The sequence below is a fragment of the Camellia sinensis genome, chromosome 12 (genome assembly GCF_055761805.1).
Source record: "Camellia sinensis isolate YWXY chromosome 12, ASM5576180v1, whole genome shotgun sequence".
Lineage (NCBI taxonomy): Eukaryota > Viridiplantae > Streptophyta > Magnoliopsida > Ericales > Theaceae > Camellia > Camellia sinensis.
The window spans coordinates 96,387,154-96,413,427 of record NC_138972.1 but is presented as its reverse complement, the minus strand read 5'-3'; the positions used below and the strand labels follow the sequence as shown (position 1 = coordinate 96,413,427).

General features: G+C 33.3%; 1 protein-coding gene and 1 long non-coding RNA gene across 2 annotated transcripts; one reads left to right on the top strand and one right to left on the bottom strand.

Annotated features, from left to right (window-relative positions):
- Nucleotides 1–5,527: 5,527 nt before the first annotated feature.
- On the bottom strand, nt 5,528–10,167 carry LOC114262405 (uncharacterized). Its single transcript, XR_003629344.2, has 2 exons — nt 9,909–10,167; nt 5,528–5,798 (listed from the first exon to the last, which is right to left on the bottom strand). It is a non-coding gene; the product is annotated as an uncharacterized LOC114262405 (long non-coding RNA).
- Nucleotides 10,168–13,781: 3,614 nt separating this feature from the next.
- On the top strand, nt 13,782–17,988 carry LOC114262404 (thioredoxin domain-containing protein 9 homolog). Its single transcript, XM_082899331.1, has 5 exons — nt 13,782–13,933; nt 14,042–14,317; nt 16,209–16,371; nt 16,473–16,546; nt 17,602–17,988. Exons 1-5 carry the CDS (start codon nt 13,910–13,912, stop codon nt 17,704–17,706), a joined length of 642 nt encoding a protein of 213 aa, XP_082755457.1. The 5' UTR covers nt 13,782–13,909; the 3' UTR covers nt 17,707–17,988.
- Nucleotides 17,989–26,274: the final 8,286 nt, after the last annotated feature.

Genomic DNA, 26,274 nt, shown 5'->3' with positions numbered 1-26,274 from the left:
AGTCATTGCCAAACAACCCCTGTATGGGTCTCGAGATTAATCGAATATTTCAAGTATCCGATTATTACAAAAAAGTACTAATGTCATGCTTGTTTAAGTAAGGTGATTATCAGTACAGCATACTGCGTGAGGGAATTATTGATGTGATAAAATTAGACCGGAGTTCTAAGATAAATTGTGTTTATTTATAATGATAGTAGTTGGTTGACATTAAATTTTGTAATTAATTTATGCATATGTAGATGAATTTTATTTGAGAATTTGCATTTTACTTGAAATATTTTAAAATAAAAACTTCATTAAGGTGTTTCCAAATACATATTATTATGCTTAAATTTTAAAATAATTATTCATTTTACTTGAAAGTAATGTAATAAAAATATGTAATTTTTTAAAGTTTGTTTAACATGGATCTTAAAATCACACCCTTAAATTAATTATAATTTTTATGAATAATGTTATAACAGTAATGCTATGTTTATTATCATTTTATTTTCTATTTACTATATTATTTCATGTGTCACTCAATACAACATTGACGTAATAGATTATCGAATGATCATCATTAGTATTTACTGTTTTCTTATCATCTTTCTTTTGGGTTAAGGCCTCGATTGGCATGCAACAATTTGCTCTTAAAAATTGAAAAATTATTAAAAAAATCAAAAAATCTATAACCTATACCAAAAAGTTAAAAATTTAATTTTTTCTCTACTTTTTGTACATCTTTTCGTAAAAAACTAAAAAGTCATTCCAAACATATTCAGTGTGTTTGATTTTAGTTTTCTGAATTCAATTTTCTGGAAATTGAGTTTTTTGTTTTGTGTTTTTTATATTTATTTTTAGTGAATATTTTTAAAATTTTAAGTAATTTTTTTTTACTTTTTAGATGCACCTTACTTAGATGTGCCTAAATAGTAAAATATTTGTGAAAAATATTTTTAAAAATTAATAAATACACAAAAATACAAAAAATTGTAAAGATTTTTTCACAAATATTATACTTTTTAAGTGTATTTATGTTAGGTGTATCTAAAAATTAAAAAAAAATTCTTAAAATATTAAAAAATTCATTGAAAACAAAAAAAAAATACGAAAAATAAAAAAATAGAATTTTCTAAAAAGTGTTTTCTGAAAACCAAAACCAAACAAGTTGATTAGTTTTTTTTACCTTATATTTTAGTCAAAAATCATTAAAATAGTATGTTCCCAAACGAGAGCTAAATAAGTATTTAATCCAATGGTCATTTATAGTCGTTTAGGACTCTAGAAGAATTCGAAAGGTGTAGAATATTTTTAAAAAATATAAAAATAAAAAATAAATTCACTAGCAGTAGAATAGTTTAGAGAATTCTAAAATATAATGGAATGACAAAATGATTCTTAAATATTTTAGAATAATAATGATGATCATTTGATCAAATTGATCCTAGCCATCAATTAAGGAGATGAAAAACTATATAAAGAGAAAACCTCTCATTTATGAAACATTTTTTTATAGTGAAATTGTTTTAGTCTTCCCCTAAGACCATCTCCAACGGTAAATCAGATTGATCACCAGATTTGAATTTGATGGAATAGTTTAGAGAATTCTAAAATATAATGGAATGACAAAGTGATTCTTAAATATTTCAGAATAATAATGATGATCATTTGATCAAATTGATCCTAGCCATCAATCAAGGAGATGAAAAACTATATAAAGGGAAATCCTCTCATTTATGAGACATTTTTTAAAGTGAAATTGTTTTAGTCTTCTCCTAAGACCATCTCCAACAGTAAATTAGGTTGATCATCAAATTTGAATTTGATAAAAAAATAACCATTTTTATCTCTCCAACGATTTCACCAATATCAAATTGAGAACGAGCCAAAACCTTCACCAAAATGAGGAGTTAGATCAGATTTCACCAAAATACTGTGTGTTTACGTTGGAGGTGGGTCCCACCAGACAACCGGCCAAACGTTTGGCCGGTTGTCCCACTAGTCGTTCGTTGCATACAAAAAATGCAAAGCTATTGTGTTCAGGCGAAAATGAGCTATATTCAGTTCTTTCTTGTATTGCTAAGCCTATTTCTTCGATCAAATTTGAATCAATAGGTATAGATTGTTCCCCAAATCTTGACTTGGGTTTGGAGAGCACTGACCTTGCCAGCGATAGGTACAGATTTTTTTACCATTGGAATTTATAAAAGATAATTAAGAAAGAAGAAAAGAAAATAAAAGAAGAAACTTTGTACATACATATATGAATAATGCTTGGGACCCCCTTTTGGGAGTCACCCCCTCACCCCCTTTGCCACGTGGCGGGTGGTGATTGGATGAGCAGAAAAAAAAGAAAAAGAAAAAGAAAATGTAACTAATGAGAGAGAGAGGGGGTCAAAGGGGGTGGGGGGAAAAGAGGGGGTGGGAGGAAAAGGGGGGATGAATCATTGTTGTATATATATATATATATACAAATGATAGCAAGAAAAGGAAGATGCATTTGATAAATTTTTGGGATAAAGTGTAGTGACTTTCTGGGATGGTAGTAATGGAAAAAGGGTTTAGTTTCAGTAGAGCATTGATTCCCAAAAGCAATTGCTTTGTACTATATTTGTATACTTTTTACCTACCTACTAAAGATGTCCATAATATATATATATATGAAAGTAGCAATTTTTCAGCTTGAATAAAATTCACTCAGATTAGAACTGAGTTGTTTGCTGATTCTTTGAAATAGAAGAAATCAGTTTCACTGCACACACACACACACACACACACACACACACACACACACACACACACACACACAGAGAGACATAAAGATTGATTTATGAGAAAAAAACAGAGGGTAAACCGGGGGATACTGTGTTCAGGTAAGAATTTGAAATACTCATTATGCTCTGCTTTAAGTTATGGTGTCTTCCAAATATAACGTACCTCTTGTCTGGCATATGGTACATGGATTGATGTGTTTATATCAGTTCTTAGAAGGAAATCATTATTGGAGGCAACAAAAAATGAAAAATATTTAATGGAGGGAAAAAGAAATAGGAAACGAATTGGGAAGCAGAAATGGAGGGGAAAAAAAAAATATTTCAGTGCCTTGATGGGTCAACCGGCCGGTCGTCTCACCAGATGTCCCCAATCTTTGAATGCAAGCTACAGTACAACTGTTGGAGCGGCTCGTATCAGATTGAAGAACTTGCCTTGTTTTTACTCAGATTTGGTGAAAAAATTGGTAAATCATTGGAAATGCTCTAAAGGATTTTGCTGTTTTGATCTTCCTCTAAAGGCTTTGCATCATAAAAGACATTTCATTTTAGTTCTCCACAAATAATTAACATCCATTGCTAGGCAAATGATCTTCCGCTGTTGTGCCTACGTCTGCTTGTTGTATCTCTGCTTGCTTGCTTCATATTTACTATTTCTTATTTGATCTAGCCCATTTGATTTTTTGAAAATATTACCCTTGAAAGAATATTATCATTTAAAAATATAATTATGTAAAAATATTATTTCAAAAATAATTTAATAATATATTTTAAAAATAATTTTTTGTAAATATCACGTCAGTAACCACGTCAACACTAAAATACAATATGTTACAAAAAAAATATATTTTTTATTTATACTAGTTGGCCCCCTACACACGTTGCTCGTGGGGGTCATTCTACAGTTTGAATAAAAATATTTTTAAAACAGTATTTGGTTTATGAATACACGAAATGAACTGCAATTATATTTTATATTTCATTTGTTGCGGTGTTCCATATTTGTTCATTAAGGGGTTGTTTGGAATGTCCTAAATAAGTGTACTTTTTGACTTTTTGAACTAAAAAGTTAAGGAAAATAATATGGTTGTTTGGGCTAACTTTTTAACTTTTTATGGGAAAATGTGTATTAAAAAATTGTATAAATTAGTGTGTAAGGAAAAATTAGAATTGGGAGTTGTGCAGTCGTACTTTTTGACTTTTGGTAAATAGTGATAACTTTTTAAGTTTTTGACTTTTTGGACACATGCCAAACTTGGCCTAATTATTATTTCTCGAGATCTTTTATAGTTGTTGACTTGACACAGATAAATTGCAACATAGAAGGCCTGCGTTGTAGCACAAGTATTAATCGATAAATAGTGAGAGAATTATTTCATGTAATTTGGGTAAATAGCGCGTTTCAAAGAGAGGAAAAAACATAAACTTGTGTTTTGAATTATTTTGTGAATATCACTATTCATGTAGAAAATCTTGCAATTATTGTTTACTGAATTGTTTTGGGTGAAGGACATATTATATGCATCTTAGCTTTATTTGCCTAACATGTACTATTATTCTAAACAGAAATTTACTGCTATACTTGAGTTGGAGTTGGAGTTGTTTGACATGGAGATTAATACATTAAACTCCTATAGAAAGTAGTCCCTCACCTTAAAAATCAATGTCCACTTTTGATACAACAAAGAATAATATATAGACAACAAGAACTACTTACATAAAAACAAAAAGAATTAAAGATTGATCGTGAATCTTCACTTTTGATTAATGGTTTTGTGAATGTGTGTGAATCTTCACTTTTGATTAATGGTTTTTTGTGAATGTGTGTGTATGAGAGAAAAAGAGAGAGAGCACTTTTGACAAATTTAAATTAGGTCCACTGTACAAAAAAAATTGTATGATTCTTTTGAAGGAGAAACAAATTTTCATTAAATGAAGAAAAAATAAAATTTACATCAGATTTTCAACCCATTTTTTCATCACTTAAATGCCATAAAATTATCAAAACATAAAGAGTCGGACACATCTTATAAATAATAAAGTTAATTATCTAAGAGCTATATTTACAAATATTAGAGTATTATTTTGTCAAATTCTGTTGTTGTCCAGCTTATTGTCATCTAAGCTGTATAGTTAGATAATTGTAATTATGAGGTGATGGCTGGTCCCATGTGTTTCATATGCCCCTAAATTCTCTCTCTCTCTCTCTCTCTCTCTCTCTCTCTCTCTCTCTCTCTCTCTCATAATGGTTTATTCTAAGGACTTTAAAGGCTTACCATTTTTTTGGTCTTTGGAGATTGGCACTCATTGTTTTGTTAGAAACTGTAATATGTTTAGTTGTTTTTCAAATTTAGTTGTCTTTGGAGACTACTGCTGGATATAATAAATCTAAAATTTAGTTGTTAGGAATAGAGGCTATCTTGGTGGCTGCATTTTTTAGATTGTGGTGGCAATCTAATATGTTTTTTCTCTTACCTGTTGGAAAAGGTACAGTTAAGAGAGTCTTTGGAATTTGGCTGACTTGAACATCAAGTTGTTTTTCATCAAAACTATAGTTCCATCCTTATATTTTCTTCATCCGAACATAAACAGGTGGACAGTTGAACAATTTAAATTTCATAAACATATCAAAACACAGACAATTGGACATTTTCATGGATGAGCAATTAAAAGCACCACACACATAAGCTGAGCTAAGTTTGTAAAAAGGCTGTAGGAAATACAATGGAAGACATAAATATATTCTTCGAATTTGATAGGCTTCCAACAGGTTAATTATATAGAAACTCTTTCATTATCACTGAATATCACTTCAGAACAATACATTTAAACCATAACAACTATTTAAAGATGAATAATTAAATCAATAGAAAAGATACAAACATTTCCCTGAAAATGAAACATTTTTATAGTTAATGAATCCAAATGTACCAGTTAAGTTCATTTTTCAAGGAAGGCCTGTTCTGTTTAGATGGCAGCCGCATAGAAATAGGTTTGGATTTGAATTCCGAGTCTATTTACATGTTTGCATCTGTCCACTTCCTATTCAAGACAAACCAAAGAAAAAACACCAAAATCCAAAGCCAAATTCAAGATATGTAGATATAAAACTGCACACCAAGACAACTTTACAAGAAAAATCATTTCAGAATAATAATCATTCCAATCAATGAGGGGATTCAATTTTATTCCATGTTTTTGGCATTGGTTGTCTTCTCTATGATTCCAATATGTTGCTTTATTTGCCTAACATCTACTACTATTCTGACCAGAAGACATACTTCAATCTGATCAAAAGCTCAAACTATTTTACACTTGAGTTGGAGTTGGAGTTGTTTGACATGGAGGTTAATACATTGAACTCGTATAGAAACTGGTGCCTCACCTTAAAAAATTTCTGTCCTTAGAAATTTTCTATCGTGTTTTATATCATATTATTTATTTGATTATACATGTTGTGAACTACAAAATGGGTAATTAGTTCCACATTTGTAATTAGTTTCTTTTACAAAAATTCTGCAGAATGGGTAGCCAGCCAAATGCAAACAAAAAGTCACCAGGCAATGTTCACATAAAGGGGCAACCAATTCAGCAGAAGACCAATTGCTGCATGGTAAGGCTATGCAGCTTGTTAGCAAAAAAACATCTATTGACTGAAGCATCACATATGGATCTCTAACAAACTGTTTGAACACTCTAGCAGTAGATCTTTCAAAACATTTCTTTTCTTTTCTGTTCAAAGAGAAGGAAATGAAAAATTGTAGTTGTTCATAGGTAAAGGTTCCAACAAAATGGATTGTGAAGAAAACCAAGCTTTCGCATCACCTGGGTGAATGTGTGCTGTACACTTTTGTAAATGAATGAATAAATATGTCAATATTCAGGTCAGTAGTGATGGATATGAAGGGTCTAACAATTAGAATGAATAATGGTTATTTTGTAGGTTGGAGTTGAGGATGGGTTGGTTGAATTATTATGTTGTCATACCACCAAATTTGAAGGATTCCGTGCTCGTTAATTCGATACAAAAAATAAAGTTCATTCAATAATCATATAATCAGATTATATTTGTCTTTAAATAATTCTTGGAATATATATATATATATATATTATTCACAATCATACTTGTTATTTATTTTTCTAAATATGATCAACCTTCTAGTTGAATAAATGAATGAAATAGCAGAACCAATTCCAATCATTTCCAGAGGAAAGTAATTTGATTCACTTCCTGAAAATAGTCTACACAAGTAGCAAGTGAGTTTCATGTGGCAGCCATCAATTCCACATTATGAGAGAGAGAGAGAGAGAGAGAAAGGGAACTAATCACATTTAAAAACAAATAGCACAAATTAATTCTCAATTCCCAATAATATTTGGGAATACACATTTAAAAACACATAATTTTAGCACAAAATCAACTCTAAAATCAACAGCAATTAGAAGACTTATTTTGTATTTGAGAATAAATCAAATTCATCTTGTTGTTCCTCCATGATATCTGTAACATATATTAAAACCAGGTAAGTGTGTTGCAGCCATGAATTCCACATCATGAGAGAGAGAGAGAGAGAGAAAGGGAACTAATCCCATTTAAAAACAAATAGCACAAATTGATTCTGAATTCCCAATAATATTTGGGAATACACATTTAACAACACATAATTTTAGCACAAAATCAACTCTAAAATCAACAGAAATTAGAAAACTTATTTTGTATTTGAGAATAAATCAAATTAATCTTGTTGTTCCTGATTGATATACGAATATTATTGCTGTCAAGAGGGTCCAATTCATCTTCGAAGAGGATCCACTACACGATTTGGTCTTAGATGAAACCTAATTTACTTCTGGAAGTTGCTTTTAGAATCCCAAAAAAATTTAATACATTTACCCAAAGAAACCTTTCACGTTTTGGGTTTTTAATTGCATCTTCTTAACCCTTTGGGTTTTCATTTTTTAATTCTATCATTAGAATGTTGGTTCTGTTTATAGAAAAATCAATGGAATTCTTTTTTTTATGATTTAATAAATTTCTACAAATCTAGCCATAGATGGAGATGATTAATGAGAAATGATTTTTGTTGTCAACCCTTAGTAATTGTGACAATAGGCTTTCTTAGATTGAATTGCTTATAGATTGAATTTTTTGTGAGAAATTAGTCTAATAGTTAGAGCTTGACTGTACATCTAAGAAGTTTGAATGGTGTGCATGTTTATTCCCTACACATAATGATGAATGCGAATTTGTCCTACATATAAAAGGAAACAACAAACATGCACGCCATTCAAACTTCTTAGATGTACAGTCAAGCTCTAAATATTTGACTAATTTCTCACAAAAAGGTTTGATTATAACCTGTAAATTAAGCAAAGTCACAAATAAAAGACCAAAAAAAGTAAGAGCTGTTGCTTGCTCTTTACTACAAAGACTACTATTTTAAAACAGGTCAAATTTTCTCAAACTATTTCTATTGATGACAAATCTGAAAAGAGCAAGAAAAGAGCAAGAACATATTCAACCACTGGTTTAAGGCTATCAAAGCAAACTAAAACATCAGAGTGTGCAGCAATGTATACATTCAATGAGAAAACAGCTCCAAATACTAACTCAATTTCTAAAAATGTCGTGTTAATGACAGCCCTATGGGCGTACAATAAGACAGAGATATGCCAAAATAGTTAGAACTCTAATGCACTTTTCACGCATCCTCAAATAATTTTACATATTTTATATGAGCAATGCTAAACAAAATAACAAATCTCATAAATTTTTCCTCACTAATGCGAAGAACACAGAATTAGAACACAGATGGGTCACAGAAAGCATATTGACAAGCTGAGATTTATTCTTCATGTGGATCTTTCCATAACTGGGTTTGATGCCAACCTTCCATTGTCTTTTTTGTGAAGTAATAGAGCACCTCCAACCCTTCACCAGTTTTTTCATCTAATTTGATTCCAAATTTGAGTAAAAAACTTGATTTGATATGAACCACTCCAATCCTTTCATCAATTTTTTATCAAAATCTTTTTAAAAATTCTTCTTTTATCCCAAATTTCCCTTTTCCATCAAATTTGATAGGGGGAAAAATCATTTTCAATGCTTCATCTTTTAAAATTTTCATCAAATTCAAATTTGATAAAAGATTTGATAAGAGTTCTCAATTTGATGAAAAAAAAATGTCTCTCCTTAATTTGATAAACATTGGATGAAAGGATTGGAGATAATTTTTAAGCACTTTTCCACCAAATTTAAATTTTGTGAATGACAAGGTGAAGAATTGGAGATGCTATGTAATTTATTTTGTGTTCCAAACATTGCCAATTTTTCTTACTAACTGATATGACATCTATACCATATTATTGAAGTAGGTCTTATTCTAATTTTCAAAGATTTATTAATTAGTATAATATTTTTTTATATATACATTTTTTACATATTTCATTACAACTATTTACAGTGGCTAATGCTATCTTTTTGAAAAATCATAAACATTTTCCTTTTGTAGGATATAACAAGAAAAACTTATGTGTCACAAACATCATTATTTCTTATAAATTAGTACATGTACATGCTATATTGATGCCTATGACACTTAGTATTCTTTGGCTGAATAAGAATTTATAATTCTATGCAGTGAAATGGGTACACTAAAGACACTCAATAAATTAATCATATAGCATGTACATGTAGTAATTTATAAGAAATAATGATGTTTGTGACGCAGAAGTTTTTCTGAACACTGCATCTTACATGGTTTTAGTCACTCAATCAATCCTATTTAGTTTATGTGCACCTGTAAAACACGATAGAAAATTTTTAAGGATAAAAAATTTTTAAGGTGAGGCACCATTTTCTATAGGAGTTCAATGTATTAACTTTCATGTCAAACAACTCCAACTCCAACTCAAGTGTAAAATAGTTTGAGCTTTTAATATGTCTCTTGATTGGATTGGAATTTTCAGCCTAGAAAATTGGATGGGTCTTCTTTTTTGTTCGGAACATTCAGCAGCCGAATTCCTCAATGATATATTAACAAACACATGGTGTGCGTACCAAGAAGAGAACCGACAGATATACAAAATAGTAACACAGTTTTAAATGGTAGCAATCACATTAGAAATATACGAAATCACAGGTGTACGTACCAGGATTTGCAACTGCAGGAGCAGAGCTTTGGATGCCAAATTTTCACAGCGTTACGGCACGAAGAGGACCGACAGTTACGGCAAGAAGAGGACAACAAGCACTCCTTCGAGAAGATATTTATATCATATATATATATATATATCTCTTGTGAGAAAGCCCATCTTCGAAGGGGCAAATTTTGTTTTCTTCTTCCTTGTCGGTCAACCAAATGTGCTACGGAGGAGCTCTGGGAAATAGAGAACCGAAGACGACCGTTTTGGAGGGCAGGCATATTTGGTAGAGCTTATAAGCGGTTTATTTTATTTTTTATTTTAATTTAAGTTAAAATATTGTGTTTGGTGTAATTTAAATTAATTAGCTTATAGTTTAAATCAAGTTATTTCTTTGCTTATCTCAAAAATTGGTTAGAGGTGCTTAAATTTTTTACTTAAGCGCGCAGCTGATGTGAGGGCTAAAATTACTTAAATGCACTCGTAAATACTCAAATATTAATATTAATATTAATTAAAAAATAAAAAATTATATATTTCTAAAGAAAAAGAAAGAAAATCAATATTAATTGAAAAATAAATATTAATTGGTATTAATTATTAATAAATTCATATTGCATATTTTTATATTAATTAAAAAATAAAAAATTGTATATTTCTAAAGAAAAAGAAAAAAATCAATATTAATTGGTATTAATTATTAATAAATTAATATTGTATACTTTTGTAATGAATTAATTATTAATTGATACTAATTAATAACAATTGTTGATTATTAATATTAATTGATACTAATAAAAATTAAATATTAATATTAATTTATACTAATTAATAATTTTAGTATTAATTGATACTAATTAAGCAATTAATTGATACTAATTAATTTATAATGGAAAATAATTATGACAATAATACTTCCATTACATTTTTAGCAAATATATCAACTTTTATATTAATTGATACTAATTAATTCTACTTATATTAACTTTTATTAATGAAATATTTTTTAAAAAAAAATTAAAACTGAAAAAAAATGACAAAATAATCATTTTTATATCATATAAGGGCAGAAAAGGACAATTATACAGTAAAAAGCTATTTTACAGCTTATTAACCAAACACTACTCTACTGCTTAAATCCATAATCCCACAATTGCACCAAACATGTTAACAATTTATGTTCACAGCTATAAGTTATAATCTGTTAAGTTATAATCTATAATCACTTTTCTACAGCTCTACCAAACGGGGCCGATTTCTAGGATGAATGATCTTGGAAATGAAGCAGCAGCAGAACGAGAGTGGGCCTTTTTACAGACTGAATAATAGAATTTGTTTGTTTCTGTGTGTGGCCCAGCCGAACAACACGTAGGCAACCCAAATCTAGAAAAAACAAAGAAGCAATAAGAAACAAAGAACCCATAGACTTACAACAGAGGAGGCAGATACACAAAACGTAACACCATGTGTTAGACCACACTTACCTGCTTTTAATATATGTTATAGATTTATAGTATTTTCTATTTTAAAAATTAAACCCTGGCCATCCTGTTATTGGAGTAGATCAGCCCCCAATTCTCGGAGCAGTAGGTATATAATAAGTATGAAGATATATCTAAGGTATATAATAGTATGAAGATGTATCCAATTTATATATATTTCTTAAATATTAAAATGTGGATCTCAATGTCAGTCACATCATTATTGTTTCAAATTACATCATATCATATATAATAGAGATGTAAATATATGAATGTGGAAAAATTATCAACGTAATATGTTTTTACAATTCTATTAATTACATGATTGCTAAAATATTTTAACATCTAACTATTCAACTATTAAAACATTACCTATCTTAAAAATAAAAGAAATAAAAACTATTAAAACATTAAAGATGGTCTAAGAAATATGTTATTTGGCTAGCTTTTGCAAATTTTTTTGAAATTAATATTCTTATTTTTATTTAAGTAATTTTTATTAACTTATAAACAACAAGCGAGCACAACTGCATTAATAAAATGTACCAACCATAGAATTATGGAGGGAGCAGAAATATCAGAATGGCGTTGTATGAGATGTTTTCTGGAAAAAAAATCATGTTTTGAAATACGAATCAGATTAGCCGATTCAATCAGTTGAATCGGTGACCGAGTGAGGTTTCGGTCTGATCAATCCTCTTAAACCGTTCAAGTGAAAAAACGGTGTATTTAAAGAGAATCGGTGAACCGGTTGACCTGCTCACGGGTTAATTGAACCGAACTGGTTTGATTATGATACATATATAATTTTTTTTTTCTAGATCTACTTTTCTTTTTCGTTTATGATCTTCCAGGAGCCATCTAGGGCTTCTTTGCAAGTCTTTTTCTCTCTCTCAAGCAACCGATCTATCTCTCTCTAGTTTTTGCGTCAATCATCATCATCATCACCACACCATTAACGAATCAAGTTCTTAACTTCACACACAGATTCACCACCACTGCTGCTAAAGAATTTCAGCCTCGAGCCTCCAGGTACTACTTTTGTGTAATTTGTAGGGCTACTTATGCTGTGTTTGGTTGAGAAATTTCGAAAGAAAAATAGAAAGATAGGTGAATTGTGAATAAAATATACCCACATTTCACAAACATTTTCTCTTTCCAAATCCCTCCCCAAATTTCTCAACCAAGCATAGCATTAGTGATCTTTGATTTGGTTTGAGGGGGTTGATGAATCTTTGATTTCCTTCTTGGTTTTTTAAAAAATTGGGGGCTACTTTGGCGGTCGTTGTAGAAAGTGGTGAGATGGTCAGTGGTGGTGCCGTAGTTTGGTGTCTGGTTTGATGGTTAACTGCCTGGTTTTATTATTATTTTTTTCACTGGTAATGGAAAATTGTTGCAGTAATCAATTTGTGGGTAATAAGAGTAAAAAAATAGTTGTTGCCTTGAAAATCTTAGGTCCTTTTCACACACACACATATATATATATATATATATATATATATACATATACATATACGTATACGTTTTCTTAGTATATATGTAGATATTTGTGATTAACAAACAAATAAACATCTATTAGTATAATGTTAGATGTATTGACTTTGTTATTCTTTGTAAGTTTGCAAGAAGAAGCCTCTGTTTTCCTTTTACTATCTCACAGAAAATTACCCCAAAAAAAAATCCTCTACTTGAAGAAGCCTCTGTTTTCCTTTTGTTACATGATATAATTGATTATTGTATTGAATCTGATTTTTTTTTTTTAATTGAGTCTCTGAATCTGAACTGTAATATTTGAATATTGATAATAGATTAAACAACCTAGGCTCTAGTGCTAATGCGAATGAGAATGATGATGACTGGCTAAATTATCGTCCCTAAGAGATTTAGGCAAAATCAAAGATTGTTTGTGATGTTGTGTTATGTTGAACTTTTTTTTTTAAGAATGATGTTATGTTGTAAACATCTTTTTACATTTGTTGCTTGAGATTTATGTTTTATGTTTGTAAACTTTGTACTTTGTGACTTGCGGGTTTATTTTATGTCAGTTTGCACTTAGTTTTGTCTTTTTTGTAACTTATGTTTTATGGATTACTTTAGTTGGATGCTTTCATAATTTTTATTACTATGATTGTTGTTTTTAATAGCTAAATTTTCATCTTTAATTTTATTTGTTGTTAGTATGTGAAGTGTTATGACTTATATTTAGGATTTTTTTAAAAAAAATATAGAAAAAATCACTAAAAATATTTAGGAATTTTAAAAAAAAAAAATTTAAAATTTAAAATTTATATTGTTAATTTATATTTTTTAAAAAATTATTTATGACATAATTATGACGTTACGATTCGATCCGGTTCAACCCAAACCCGTCCACCTGATCCTTTTCTTTCCAGTTCACTCACCGGTCCGGTTTTTAAAACCTTGACGGTGACACCTCTTGTCCCTCTTTCTCTCTTCTATCCTGGTTCAGTTTGAAGGTTTTTGAATTGTTGTGAGGAGATGAGGTAGGGATCTCCAGCAACCAAATCTATGGACAATTCCAAGGTTCAGGAGGTAAAAAGCTCATATCTCTCTCTATATATATTTTTATGTCCATATCTGTCTGTATGTTTGTTTGTTTGGTACATTTGCATTTTCAATTATTGAGTCTCCAATTTGCAGATCATAGAGAAGCAAGTCTTGACGGTGGCCAAAGCTGTCGAAGACAAGATCGATGACGAGATACATGCCCTAGATCGCCTCGATCTCGATGATATCAATGTCCTCAGAGAGTGTTGCCTCCAACAGATGAAGAAAATGACAGAGAAGCGGAGTCGTTTGATCGCCCTCGGCCATGGTGAGTACTCCGAGATCCCCGCCGAAAATGACTTCTTCTCCGTTGTCAAAGCCAGCGACCGCGTCGTCTGCCATTTCTATCGCGAGAATTGGCCTTGCAAGGTATTCATATCTCTGTCTTTTCTTTTTTCAATTAGGGTTTATAGGTTGATTTGATGTCAACATAAAACTACATTGTTTGGTTGCTGAGAAATTCGCTCCCAGGATGATTTTCTGTGAGAAAAAGTATTCAAATGTTAATTAGGCCATCTCAAAATTTTCCTCAAATTTGAGTAAAAGGTTGAATAATGGTAGATTGGTAAATTTTGAGTAAACTCAATTTGGTATAAGTTTGGGTCAAGGAGTGGAGTGTGTTTTTTGAGTATTTTTACCCAAATATAAATTTGATATAGGTTTGAGTTAAAGGATTGGAGATGCCTTTGCATATGCAAAGTGTGTAGGGCTATAAAACGGATCAAGTTACTTTCGTTCGGCTCCTCTTTAGCTTTTCAAAATTGACTTTCTGTGTTAACAATCCAAACTTCAATACACTTTAAAACTCATTAAGTTATCGAGACAATGACTCAATAAGCTTATATGCACTGTAAAAACCCAAACTAGTTAAAGCTTGGTTCATTGTCGATTTTATTGAAGCTTGTTTGAGATTTACTGATCAACAAATCAAATTTGAACACATTTTAAAATTCGTTAAGATTTCAAACTAAACATCAATAGTCTAAATGTATGATTCCATTTCAGGACCAATAAAAAAGGGTATGATTCTTTTTTTTAAATATAGTCAATTAGGGTTTAGGGTGTCAACGATAACAGAATCTTGTTTTTTTAGCCAATGCATAATCATGATGAGCTAATAACTAAAAGACGTATTACACATCATGAGCCAATAGTTTAGAAGATTTGTTTGTTTCATGAGCCAATGCATAATCTATCTTTATTCCCCAGGGCCAAGTAAAGATTATAATCCTAATTTGTCCCAAAATGAACCACTATGTTGAAGAACCCAATCCTTTTTGACAGGCACAAACTTTTTAGTCCCAATATCCCCCTTGGATTAACATAAAAATCACAATTATACTTCCAGTAACTATTCTTCTGTGCAAGTCCTGTACTTGAAAGTTTAAAATGAACTATATTAGCCTTTGAATACAGTTTCCCCCATTCTCTTTCATTATTTGCCGAAAATCTGATGGGTTGCATATGGTTAGAAGGATCCACCCATATAAGTATCTATGAAATGAAGGAATGGGACCTAGAGAGATAAGTTTTCTATCACCTGTTTGGTACATTTGTTATCATGGACTGCCTTTGTAAATGCCAAGATAAGGAGTATACACCTTGTAGTTGAACTAGTTTCAAACACATGCACTTGCTCCTGACAAAGAGGCAAATTCTGCATTTGCATGAGATTCATTATATTATTATAAATATATTGCATATACACTATATATATATATATATATTCAAAATGATATATTGTTTTTTTTTTTTTATCCACCATTACAAATTACAATATATTTTCATTTTTTCCATTCACTGTGGATGGCTTTTTTGTACTGTTCTAATTTCATTGAAGTGATTGTTTTGTTGAAATTGTTTGTGGCTCATTTCGGGGAATAAACAAAATTGAGCTAGATATGTGGTCATCACAGAGGGAAGGCCTTGTGTCATGGTTTTTTTGTCTGTTGAAGTGTCAGGTATTTAACTGTAATGTATTTTATAGAGTTCCTGGCAGAGGAAAGAATGTTGTCTAAATCAAATTTTGATGTGTTGGATAAACAGTCTTTGTTAAACAATTCTTCATAGCTGAATGCACAACTATTTGAGTATTTGACCACACTTCAGTATAAGGTTGTGCACCATCTTAATGGTGTTTTTTTTTTTTTTTCCCCCTTTAAAATGATGGGTATGGTTGACTGATTTAGGGATTATTTGAAAGTAGTGTGTAGATTTCCAACTTGTAAAGCAAACACCAATGCTTCTGGTTTAATTGCAGGCGATGGACAAGCACTTGAGTATATTGGCAAAACAGCACATAATGACATGTTTCGTGAAAATACATGCTGAGAAAAGTCCATTCTTGGCTGAGAAGCTCAAGATTGTTGTCCTTCCAACCCTTGCCTTTGTAAATAGTGCCAAAGTGGACGATTACGTGGTAGGTCCAAAGGAAGGTTACACAAATCATTAATAAAACCAATTTAGAAAATAAAATTGATGTTTTGTTTAAGTTACAATCTTCTACTTAATGCACTGTAGGTAGGATTTAATGAGCTTGGTGGGACGGATGAGTTCAGTATAGAGAAACTGGAAGAGAGGTTGGCTAAAGCTCAAGTTCATAGTTGTCAAATCGAGATTCGTATCGTGAATCGAAATGGCCTTGTACCGAATCGCGAATCGAATCGAATCGTGAATCGTAAAGATTCAGTCACTTTTTCTAAATTACTTAAAAATATATATCTACACATTTAGATGTTAAATATATCTTATGAATATAAAATATTTAGACTTAAATCAATGAAAATGTTATTTTGAATAATAATCACGTAGTTTAATAGGTAAGAAGTTAACAAAGGTTCCTATGTAAGATCACCATATTACATTTTTCCTTTTTTAGATATTTCTTATCAACCATTCTTAATAAAGATGTAATATCATCATCTTGCCTTTTTTCTTTTTTAAATATTTCTTATCAGCCATTCTTAATAAAGATAGTAACCAAATAGACAAATTATCAATTTCCAAAGTAACAATAATTAACAGCAATGTTGATATTTGGACAATAAGCATATATACTTTTCTAAGTAATAGTGAGCAAATAATAAGAAAGAATTATTTAGAATCTTTTATTTTAAAGCCTAAAACATTTTAAAAAGTATAACTAACCGCACACATGTAATATTCAATTTAATAAAATAGTAATAGATAATTTATAGTGTAACTTTAATCTTAAACATCTTTATAAGATATATTATGATTTTTTAAAAGAAAAAAAATGAGAAGAAAGGTTAAAAATATATTGGGTCTGATTGAATTTGATTGGATCTTATTGAAAACTCTATGATCGCTAAAATAATAATAAACCATGTATATATGTTAGTTATTTTGGTATTAAACGCTATTAAAAGTTGTATTATGCCATTTTCACTAAAAAGATGGAGAAAAAAAGAGTCGAAAATATGTCGGACACAATAATTTCAAAAGTTGCATGAATCGTAAAAAGTGAATCGAATCGTGAATCGATTGTGAATCGTGCGATTCACTAGAGATTCACTTCCAAAATAAATTCACCAATAGATTCGTATCGATTTTGCAAAAATTGCGAACCGAATCGTGAATCGAATCGTGAATCGAATCGTGAATCGTAAGATTCTGATAACAGAGCTCAAGTTATCTTTTTTGAGAGCGAATCATCTCTAAATCCATCAAAGTCCAGTGCAAAATCCAAGAGCGTTAGACAAAGCTCAAATTCGCACTCGTCAGGTTCAGATTCTTAGTAATATTACATAGATTGCCTCTTGTTGTAATTCCCTTGGCTTTTTGGTGTGAAGAGTCTGCTGTGAGGCTTGACATCATCATCCTATCTTATATTTAGAGAACTTGAAAGAGTGTTTCAGGGGCCATTGGAAGTTGGTATTATTATCAGCTTATTTTGGTTCGAAATTCAGTTGGTTATGTAAGATCCATTCTATCACCTCAAAACCATCCCTTGGATGTGTATCGCGTGTGATTGTGTTCCTTTCTATCAATTTGATTTTGCTTCGCATCTGGGTTACAAATTTTTGCTTTGAGGGACCTTATGCTAATTTGTCATTTCTCTCCTTTCTATGATTGCATATTTTTTAATGCTTAAAGAATGCCATTCTCTTCCCTTTTTCTTTGAATGAGATTGAAATTTTAGTTTATTGGTGTCTAGAAATTATGGTGATTAAGGAAAACTTGGTATAAAGCCATCAGTTTTTGGTTCAATGGTGATGAGTCACTGCGATGGTTATAGCAGGCCTCGTTTTGCTCGACTTCAGCAGGCTTAGCCAGAGTCTAGCTTGGTCAATTCCCTCTCTACATTTTTGGTTGAGCTTGGACCCCCCACCGCCAAGAAGGGAAAACGTGTTCAATTAGAGGACCATCGAAACCGTCCATTTTGTGGTCGATTGGTTCAGACCTTTTGGTTTTGGCTGGCCCAGCCGAAAGAACACTATGTTGTATTCTCACAACAATCAAAGTAAAGCATCTCTTACTTTGTCAAATTTTGGTTTTTTAAGAAATTCAAATATTTTCAATTAAGGGTTGGGCTTCTTTCAATTGAGAGAGATTAGGATTGAGTAAAATTTAACAAATCTAATAAAGAGAGAGATTAGGATTGTGTAAAAATTAACAAATTCAATGACAAGCCCTATTGTGATTTTTTAATAAATCTTAAGTAATTTTGTTTTATTTAATATCTAAATAAACTTTTGATCTCCCATGCATAGCATGAGTTTTATATGCTAGTATTCCATATAAAATAAATAAATTGAGAAAATTACATAGACCTCACAAAAGAGGGCAGTGCAGTGCTTTAGGCATTGATTCAATTTGAAGCAATATGTCACGTCCCGTCAAATTACTTAGACAGAATTGCCTACCAAGAGGAAGTCTCAAGGAAGGAAGGCTAATGGAATATTCTAGAAGCCCTTGGAAGACTTGGGAAATTTGGGAATATGGTACATAATTCTATAATGTACATAGAAGAATCTAATGGAATATTCTGGAAGCCCTTGGAAGACTTGGGAAATATGGGAATATGGTACATAATTCTATAATGTACATAGAAGAATCTAAGAAAAGGTTCTAGAGTATTCAAGTGAATATTAGAGGGATGGAGGCAATAGAATCTTCTAGAACCTCCTAGAAAAGTGGAGGTGGTAAAAAATTCTTGTACCTGCTTTTAGAATGAGGTAGATGTTTGTATAGATATTTTTAGGGAGGATTCTAGAGCCCTCGTGTAGGGTAAGGAAAGCTTCCATAAGAAGCTTCTTCATAGTCCTTTTCTTGTATGCTCTGCAATAAATAGGAGAGGGGCCCATTTGCTCCATCAATGATCCAAGAGTTGTAAAGCTTTCTCAAAGTGAAATACAAAAGGCATTCTCTCGAAACTCTCATTGTCTTCTTACGTGTCTTTCTTCTAAGTTTGTGAGTTAGGCTAACTTAGCATCATCAAGTGAGGCTTGAGATTGTCTAAGTGCCGCACAGAGTGCTTGGAAATTACCAAGGCCGTGACAAGTAGCTTTGGATAACAAAGATTAGTTCCTATTATCGGAGGCCAAATTTCACTCTTGTCCCCTGTTCCAAGGTTTCAAACAAGTTTTAAGAAAGGACTTGGATATAAAACGGGATCCCAAGATCCATCGAATGTTGTTAAGATCTCACGATCATCATGTGGAGATGAGAGACATTGTCACCCAATGGATACCCAAGTCTAGTCTTATTCCCTATTCAAAACTATAGAACAAGATACAAAGAAGGATCCGGATAAGAGGATTCCCTTGCCTACAATTGTTCTCTTCAGTGTACCTCTTTCTTGTGAAGAGGCCATAACCAACCCAAGCAAAATGCAGCAGAGAGACTAAACCAAGGTTCTGAAAAGTGGTTGCGGTCGCCGTAACGGTGGCGGCGACGCGGTTGCGGTTGCGGGGTGTAAAGGCCGTAGTATAACGGTTGCGGTAACCAGAACCGTGAATTTTTTTATTTTTTGCACAATTTGAAAAAAACTTACTGATACGCATATTTTTTTTCCATGATCATATTTATTAGGTTAAAAATAAATATTGATAAATTTTTATAAATTTTTAAGTATGATGCAATATATTTCATATTTTTAAATCACTATAAACTGAGTTTTTTACATTTTATTTTAATAATTAATGACTTTATATTATACAAAAAATCAATCACTAACTATTATACATAAGATAAACAATGACAAAAGTAAGAGAATAAATAAGAGGCTAAATATATATATATATATACATTTTTTAACCAAGCCAAATAGATAATGACCACACTTATTATTATTATTATTATTATTATTTTCAAACAATATATAGATAGACACAAACAAAATGGTTTAGTGATAGCAGCTGAATAGAATAGCATAGGTTTTACAGTTTCAACAAATTAATAACATGTTCTTCATCTTCCCTCTTCTCTCTCTCTATCTCTTGCTCCTCCATTTTCTCTCTTTATCTTCTCTCTATCCCTCTTCCCCCATTTTTAGTTTTTTTTTTTGTATGTTTTTTCGGAAGAAACAGTTTGGAACCGTTACGTAACGGTGCGTAACAGGCCGTTACGGCTGTTACAGCACCGTTACGACCGCTACGGCAGCCGCTACGGCCGACACACCTGTGAATCTCAATCACACTGCAAAAGTGGCCGTAACGGGTGGCGGTAACCGCCAAAACCGTTACGTAACGCCGTTACGTAACGGTTGCGGCCGTTTTTTAAAACCTTGGACTAAACCATGAAAAAAACACACACAAAAGTATGATATTATAAAAATTCAAAACACTAGAGCTTTAATAATAATAATGTGTAACAAGCAACTGAGGGAGGGAAAGACCTTGCAGGGATAATATAATCCAAACAAATACCCTCCTCTCTTATTTCTTACAATTTGCTCCAGAACAAAAGCCTAAATTAGAGCAGATCATAATATATACTAATACTAATTTTCACGACTCTTATTTTCTAAACTACAAACAATCAAACTACACAACCATTCAAAAAACATCTAGCGACAAAATAACTATATAGAAGTCCTAGCCAAAAAACCATTCAAAAAACATCTAGCAACAACATAACTATATAGAAGTCGTAGCCAAAATCCATACTATGTTATGTCTCTCTTTTAGATGGAAAGACATGCTGCTGCTTGGTGCCTCAGGTCACTCTTAGCACCCTCTTCCTGTAGGGGTGGCTGTGTAAGAAAGGGTAATGCTTCTGAATCAAGTTAAGTATTGTTTGGCGAACACATCCCTAAATTTTCCAAGGCAAGAGCAAGAAGTGAAAACAATTTATCAAATCAAAACATTATAGGAAAAAAAAAATAAAAATAAAAATAAAAAGAAGAAGAAGAAGAAGAAGAAGAAAGAAAGCAAGAAAGAAAGGATCAAACTCATTTCAATTTTGGATAAAAAAAGTTCCTGGGTACATCGCATTACTTGTAAGCATATTAAGGATATTTTTCTAAAAACTTTCCAATTTCAATGCATTCGAGGGATGGGTAGAGCAAGAACTAAAAACAATTTACAAGTCAAACATTAAAGAAAAAAAGAAAGTATATTTCAGATCGAAATCATTCAAATTATAGATAATTTTTTTGGATACATAGTATTTATGTAAATGTACAACAATTGTAGTTTTACATTTTTCTCAAATTTTTGCATTCCATATCTGGATTCAAAAAGTGCATAAAAACTCAAAAAAAAAAAATCATTTGTTTTTTTAACTTTTTTTTAAGAAAAAAAAATTATTTTTTCCAAAAGTGCATAAAAAGTTTTTTTGTTCTCTAAAAAATATAGAAGAAAACAAAATAAATAATAAACAACAGAAGTAGTTCCCAAACTAGTCTGTTTTGCGCGCAAAATTCAGCCACTAAACAAACAAAAGAAATGGAAAAAATTTATTGTTCAAATGTCAACAACTTGCGTACGATTTCACTCATCTACTAGGAAATTGGTTTGTACATAAAAAATGGCAAAATCTGAGATTGTCTTGAAAACAACATTTCCTACATTCTAAGAAGAAGAAAAGAAAGGAAAGAAAGTCCCCCCATACATGCCGTCTATCGCTACACATTTACAAGTTTGTCGGTTGCAAGGCCAGACTGAAGTCAACCTTTGCCAAGATCTGCTCTATCGTGCACATCCAGATTGCTCCTTTCTTCAACATTGTTGTTGCAACGAAGCAGATTTGGAGTAGCTGAAAAAATCGTGTGGTTCTCACCAGTTGGGTCATGAGTGGTCTCACCTTCCAGCAAAACAGATGCCACATTCTGTGCACTCTCACTTTCAGGCAATGAAGCAGACGTCGTATTTTGGGAGCTCTCATTTTTGGGCACAGCAGTTGATGCCACAGTGATTGATGTAGCAGCCTCTGCTGCACTGGATTTACTTGCTCCATCTTTCCCACCACCTATCACATCAGCATTATGAATAAACATCAGTGACTAGGAATGATGAATTAACACATTCAAGAGAACCAAAGAAGGAATAAAAAGAAATGAGGATGACTACTTTCCGGGCTTCAAGATTGTGCCACGTCAGTACTTTTTGTAAATTGAAAGTATAAATTATCTAGCCATTGGCCCATAAAATGTTGGGTCAGGTTTTTAAATTGGATCTAATATTGGGTTTGTAAGATTGTTAAGAGAGAAAAGAGGGAGACTGTATAGACTGTATAATCACTTGTAAGATTGTTAAGGAGGGAGAGAGAAAAGAGAGAGACTGTATAATCACTATCTGTTATTATGTTTGTGTGTAATTACAAGAGACTAGGCTCTCTCTCTTTATAGAGAGAAGAAGGCGACAGTGGAGCGTAATGCAATACATTAAACAATATATATCTACTCCTAAAGCTGAAGGTGTGTGCTGGTGCTCGTGGGTGTGTTTGGCCTTTACAGATTCTTTACATGGTGCTCGTAGGTGTGTTTGGCCTTTACAGAGCCTTTACATCCTTTACAGCTATATTGTGTATAAGTGTGATGCATATTGTATATTATATGTTAATAGTCCCTCGCAAACTCAAGGAGGGTAGGCATCGACCAAGTTGAGTTTGGAAACAAGATCACGGAAGCGCCCAGGAGGATGAGCCTTGGTGAAAATATCAGCAGGTTGATCGGCAGAAGCAATAGGGAGAAGATGAACAGTACCACGGGTAACATGTTGTCGAATGAAATGACAATCAATCTCAATATGTTTGGTGCGATCATGAAAAACATCATTGTGAGCAATTTGAATAGCACTCTGATTGTCACAATAAAGAGAGGTAGCGCCAGAAGAGGAAACACCCATATCAGTGAGGAGCCAGCGAAGCCAGAGAAGTTCTTGAGTAGTATCAGCAAGAGCTCGGTATTCAGCTTCGGTGCTAGAACGGGCAGTGAGGGATTATTTTTTGCTACGCCAAGTGAGAAGAGAATCCCCTAAGAAGAAACAGAAGCCCGTGGTGGAGCGTCGATCCGTAGGATCCCCAGCCCAATCAGCATCAGAAAAGGCACGCAGTTCAAGAGAGGAGGAAGAAGAGTAGTGAAGACCATGGAACAGAGTGCCTTTGAGGTATCGAAGAATGTGGAGTAGAGCAGTATAGTGGGGAGTGCGAGGAGCCGACATGTACTGACTAACAATGTGAATAGCATAGGCAATGTCAGGACGAGTCACTGTGAGATAGACAAGACTGCCGACGAGCTGGCGATAAAGAGTAGCATCGGTGAGGAGAGCCCCATCGAGAGGAGTGAGACGAATCTGAGGATCAACTGGAGTAGATGTAGTTTTGCAATCAGTAAGACCAGCACGAGCCAGAAGATCGGATGCATATTTGGCCTGAGATAAATAAGAACCAATAGAATCATGAGAGACTTCCAGGCCTAAAAAGTAGTTAAGAATCCCAAGGTCCTTCATCTCAAACTGACGGTGGAGAAAACGTTTGAGGTGGAGAATACCAGCTGCATCATTACCAGTGATAATCATATCATCCACATACAGAAGGAGAAGGGTGGTACCATGAGGAGTAGTCCGTATAAAGAGAGCAGAGTCATAGGAGCTGAAGGTGAACCCGAAGTCATGAATGGTAGAACTGAACTTAGCAAACCAAGCGCGGGGTGCTTGCTTGAGGCCATAGAGGGCACGCTGTAGTTTGCAAACCTTATGAGGGGGAAAAGTAGACCCAGGTGGAGGTTGCATGTAGGCCTCCTCAAGAAGAGTACCATTGAGGAAAGCATTTTTGACATCCATTTGGAAGAGCTCCCAGTGGCGAGCAGCAGCAACAGCCAGTAGACTGCGAACAGAGGTAAGCCGAGCAACAGGTGAGAAGGTTTCCTCATAATCAATCCCATATTCCTGGTTGAAACCCTTGGCAACAAGACGAGCTTTGTAGCGTTCAATAGAGCCATCAGAATGAGTCTTGATTTTGTAAACCCATTTGCAGCCAATCGCAGTTTTGCCAGGAGGAAGATCAACAAGATCCCAAGTATGAGTTTTGTCCAAAGCTTGAAGTTCATCAGTCATAGCTTGCTGCCAAAGAGGATTAGTACAAGCCTCATGATAGGAGGTAGGTTCATAAGTAGAAAAGGCAGCAGACCCAACAATATAATCACGAAGGTGTATAGGAGGTTGAGTTACCCGGTGTGGTCGAACCGTAGGAGGATCGGTGGGAGGAAGACACGGTGGAGAAGAAGGTGGTGCAGGGAGAGGTGGACCTTCAGGGAGAGCAGTTTGGTCGGGAGCAGGAGTGAGCAAGGGAGTCTCAATGAAGGTGGAACCTGTATCAGAATCATCAGAGAAGAGATCTATGGAAGGATTAGTAAATAGTACATTAGTGGAGAGTGCAGGTAAGCGAAAGGAGGATAGGGAGGAAAACATTCGGTGCTCCCAAAAAATGACATGGCGGGAGATACGAAGACGTTTAGAGAGAGAGTCCCAACAGCGAAAACCTTTATGTTCAATTCCATACCCAAGAAAGCAACAAAGACGAGAACGAGGTTCAAGTTTGGTGTGTTCATGAGATTGAAGGAGAACAAAGCAGGCAGAACCAAAAACCCAAAGATTAGTATAGGGAGGGGAAGTGCCATGCAGACGTTCAAAGGGAGTTTGATTATGGATGACAGGGGTAGGAGCACAATTAATGGTGTAGACAGCAGTGAGGATAGCTTCCCCCCAAAAGCTTTCAGGGCAAGAAGAAGAGAGAAGTAGAGCGCGAGTAGATATGTCTATGTTTCCGTTCAGCACGGCCATTTTGCTGGGACGTGCCAGCACAGGAACGATGAGGCAGTGTACCCTGACTCTGAAGAAAGGAAAGGAAATCTGAATCCCGATACTCCATAGCATTGTCAGAGCGAAAAAGTTTGATGGTTTTGGAGAATTGGGTGTGGATCATTTGGGCAAATCGATAATAAAGGGTTTTGAATTCAGACCGAGTTTTCATGAGAAAAATCCAAGTAAACCGGGAAAAATCATCAATAAAAACAACAAAATAACGAGATCCCCCCATAGTAGTAGTAGGGGAGGGGCCCCAAATATCCGAATGTATAAGATCAAAAGGTGCACAAGAAACAAAAGTACTTTTATTAAATGATAAAGCAGGTTGTTTGGCAAGTTGACAGGGTATACAATCGAAAGTATCTGGAAGTACATGACCCAATTGTCCACTAGAAACCAAAAACTTTAAGCGATTAACAGAAATATGCCCTAAGCGACAATGCCAAAGGTGAAAAGGAGATAATGAGGAAGGAGATGCAGGAGCAGCGATCTGAGGAGAGTCAGGAACATGAAGGTGAATGAGCTCATAGAGACATCCGTGCTTACGGCCGATCCCAATAGTCTGCCCCGTCTGAGGGTCCTGCACCAAACAATGAGTAGCAGAAAAGGTGACAGTTAGACCAAGTTCACATAATTGACCAATAGAGATAAGGTTTAATGTGAGAGCAGGGATATGATAAACTTGAGGTAAGGATAAAGAAGATGTGGAAACAGTACCAATATGACGGACAGTCATGAGAGAACCATCAGCAGTTTGAATTGAGGGAATATGAGGAGATGAGGAGATGGAGGAAAATATAGTTGAACTGGAGGTCATATGATTACAACAGGCAGAGTCAAAGTACCAAGAAGAGTTACCTGGAATTACAGACAAAGCAGTTTGAGGAGGTGTACCAGAAGGTGATAGAAGGTGTTTGAACATGGTCTCGACATCCGTTGGAGAAAAGAGAGGGGTAGACGGAGCAGGAGAGTCAGAGATCCCCTCAGCAGTAGCAGCAGCAGTGTGATGAGACTGATTCCCGGAATGAGACTGATTCCCGGAACGATGAAAGCCCC

Coding starts and splice junctions, on each gene's coding strand:
- LOC114262404 (XM_082899331.1), top strand. CDS start 13,910: ATGGACAATTCCAAGGTTCAGGAG. Junction 13,934..14,041: donor ACAATTCCAAGGTTCAGGAG/GTAAAAAGCTCA, acceptor TCCAATTTGCAG/ATCATAGAGAAGCAAGTCTT. Junction 14,318..16,208: donor GCGAGAATTGGCCTTGCAAG/GTATTCATATCT, acceptor GTTTAATTGCAG/GCGATGGACAAGCACTTGAG.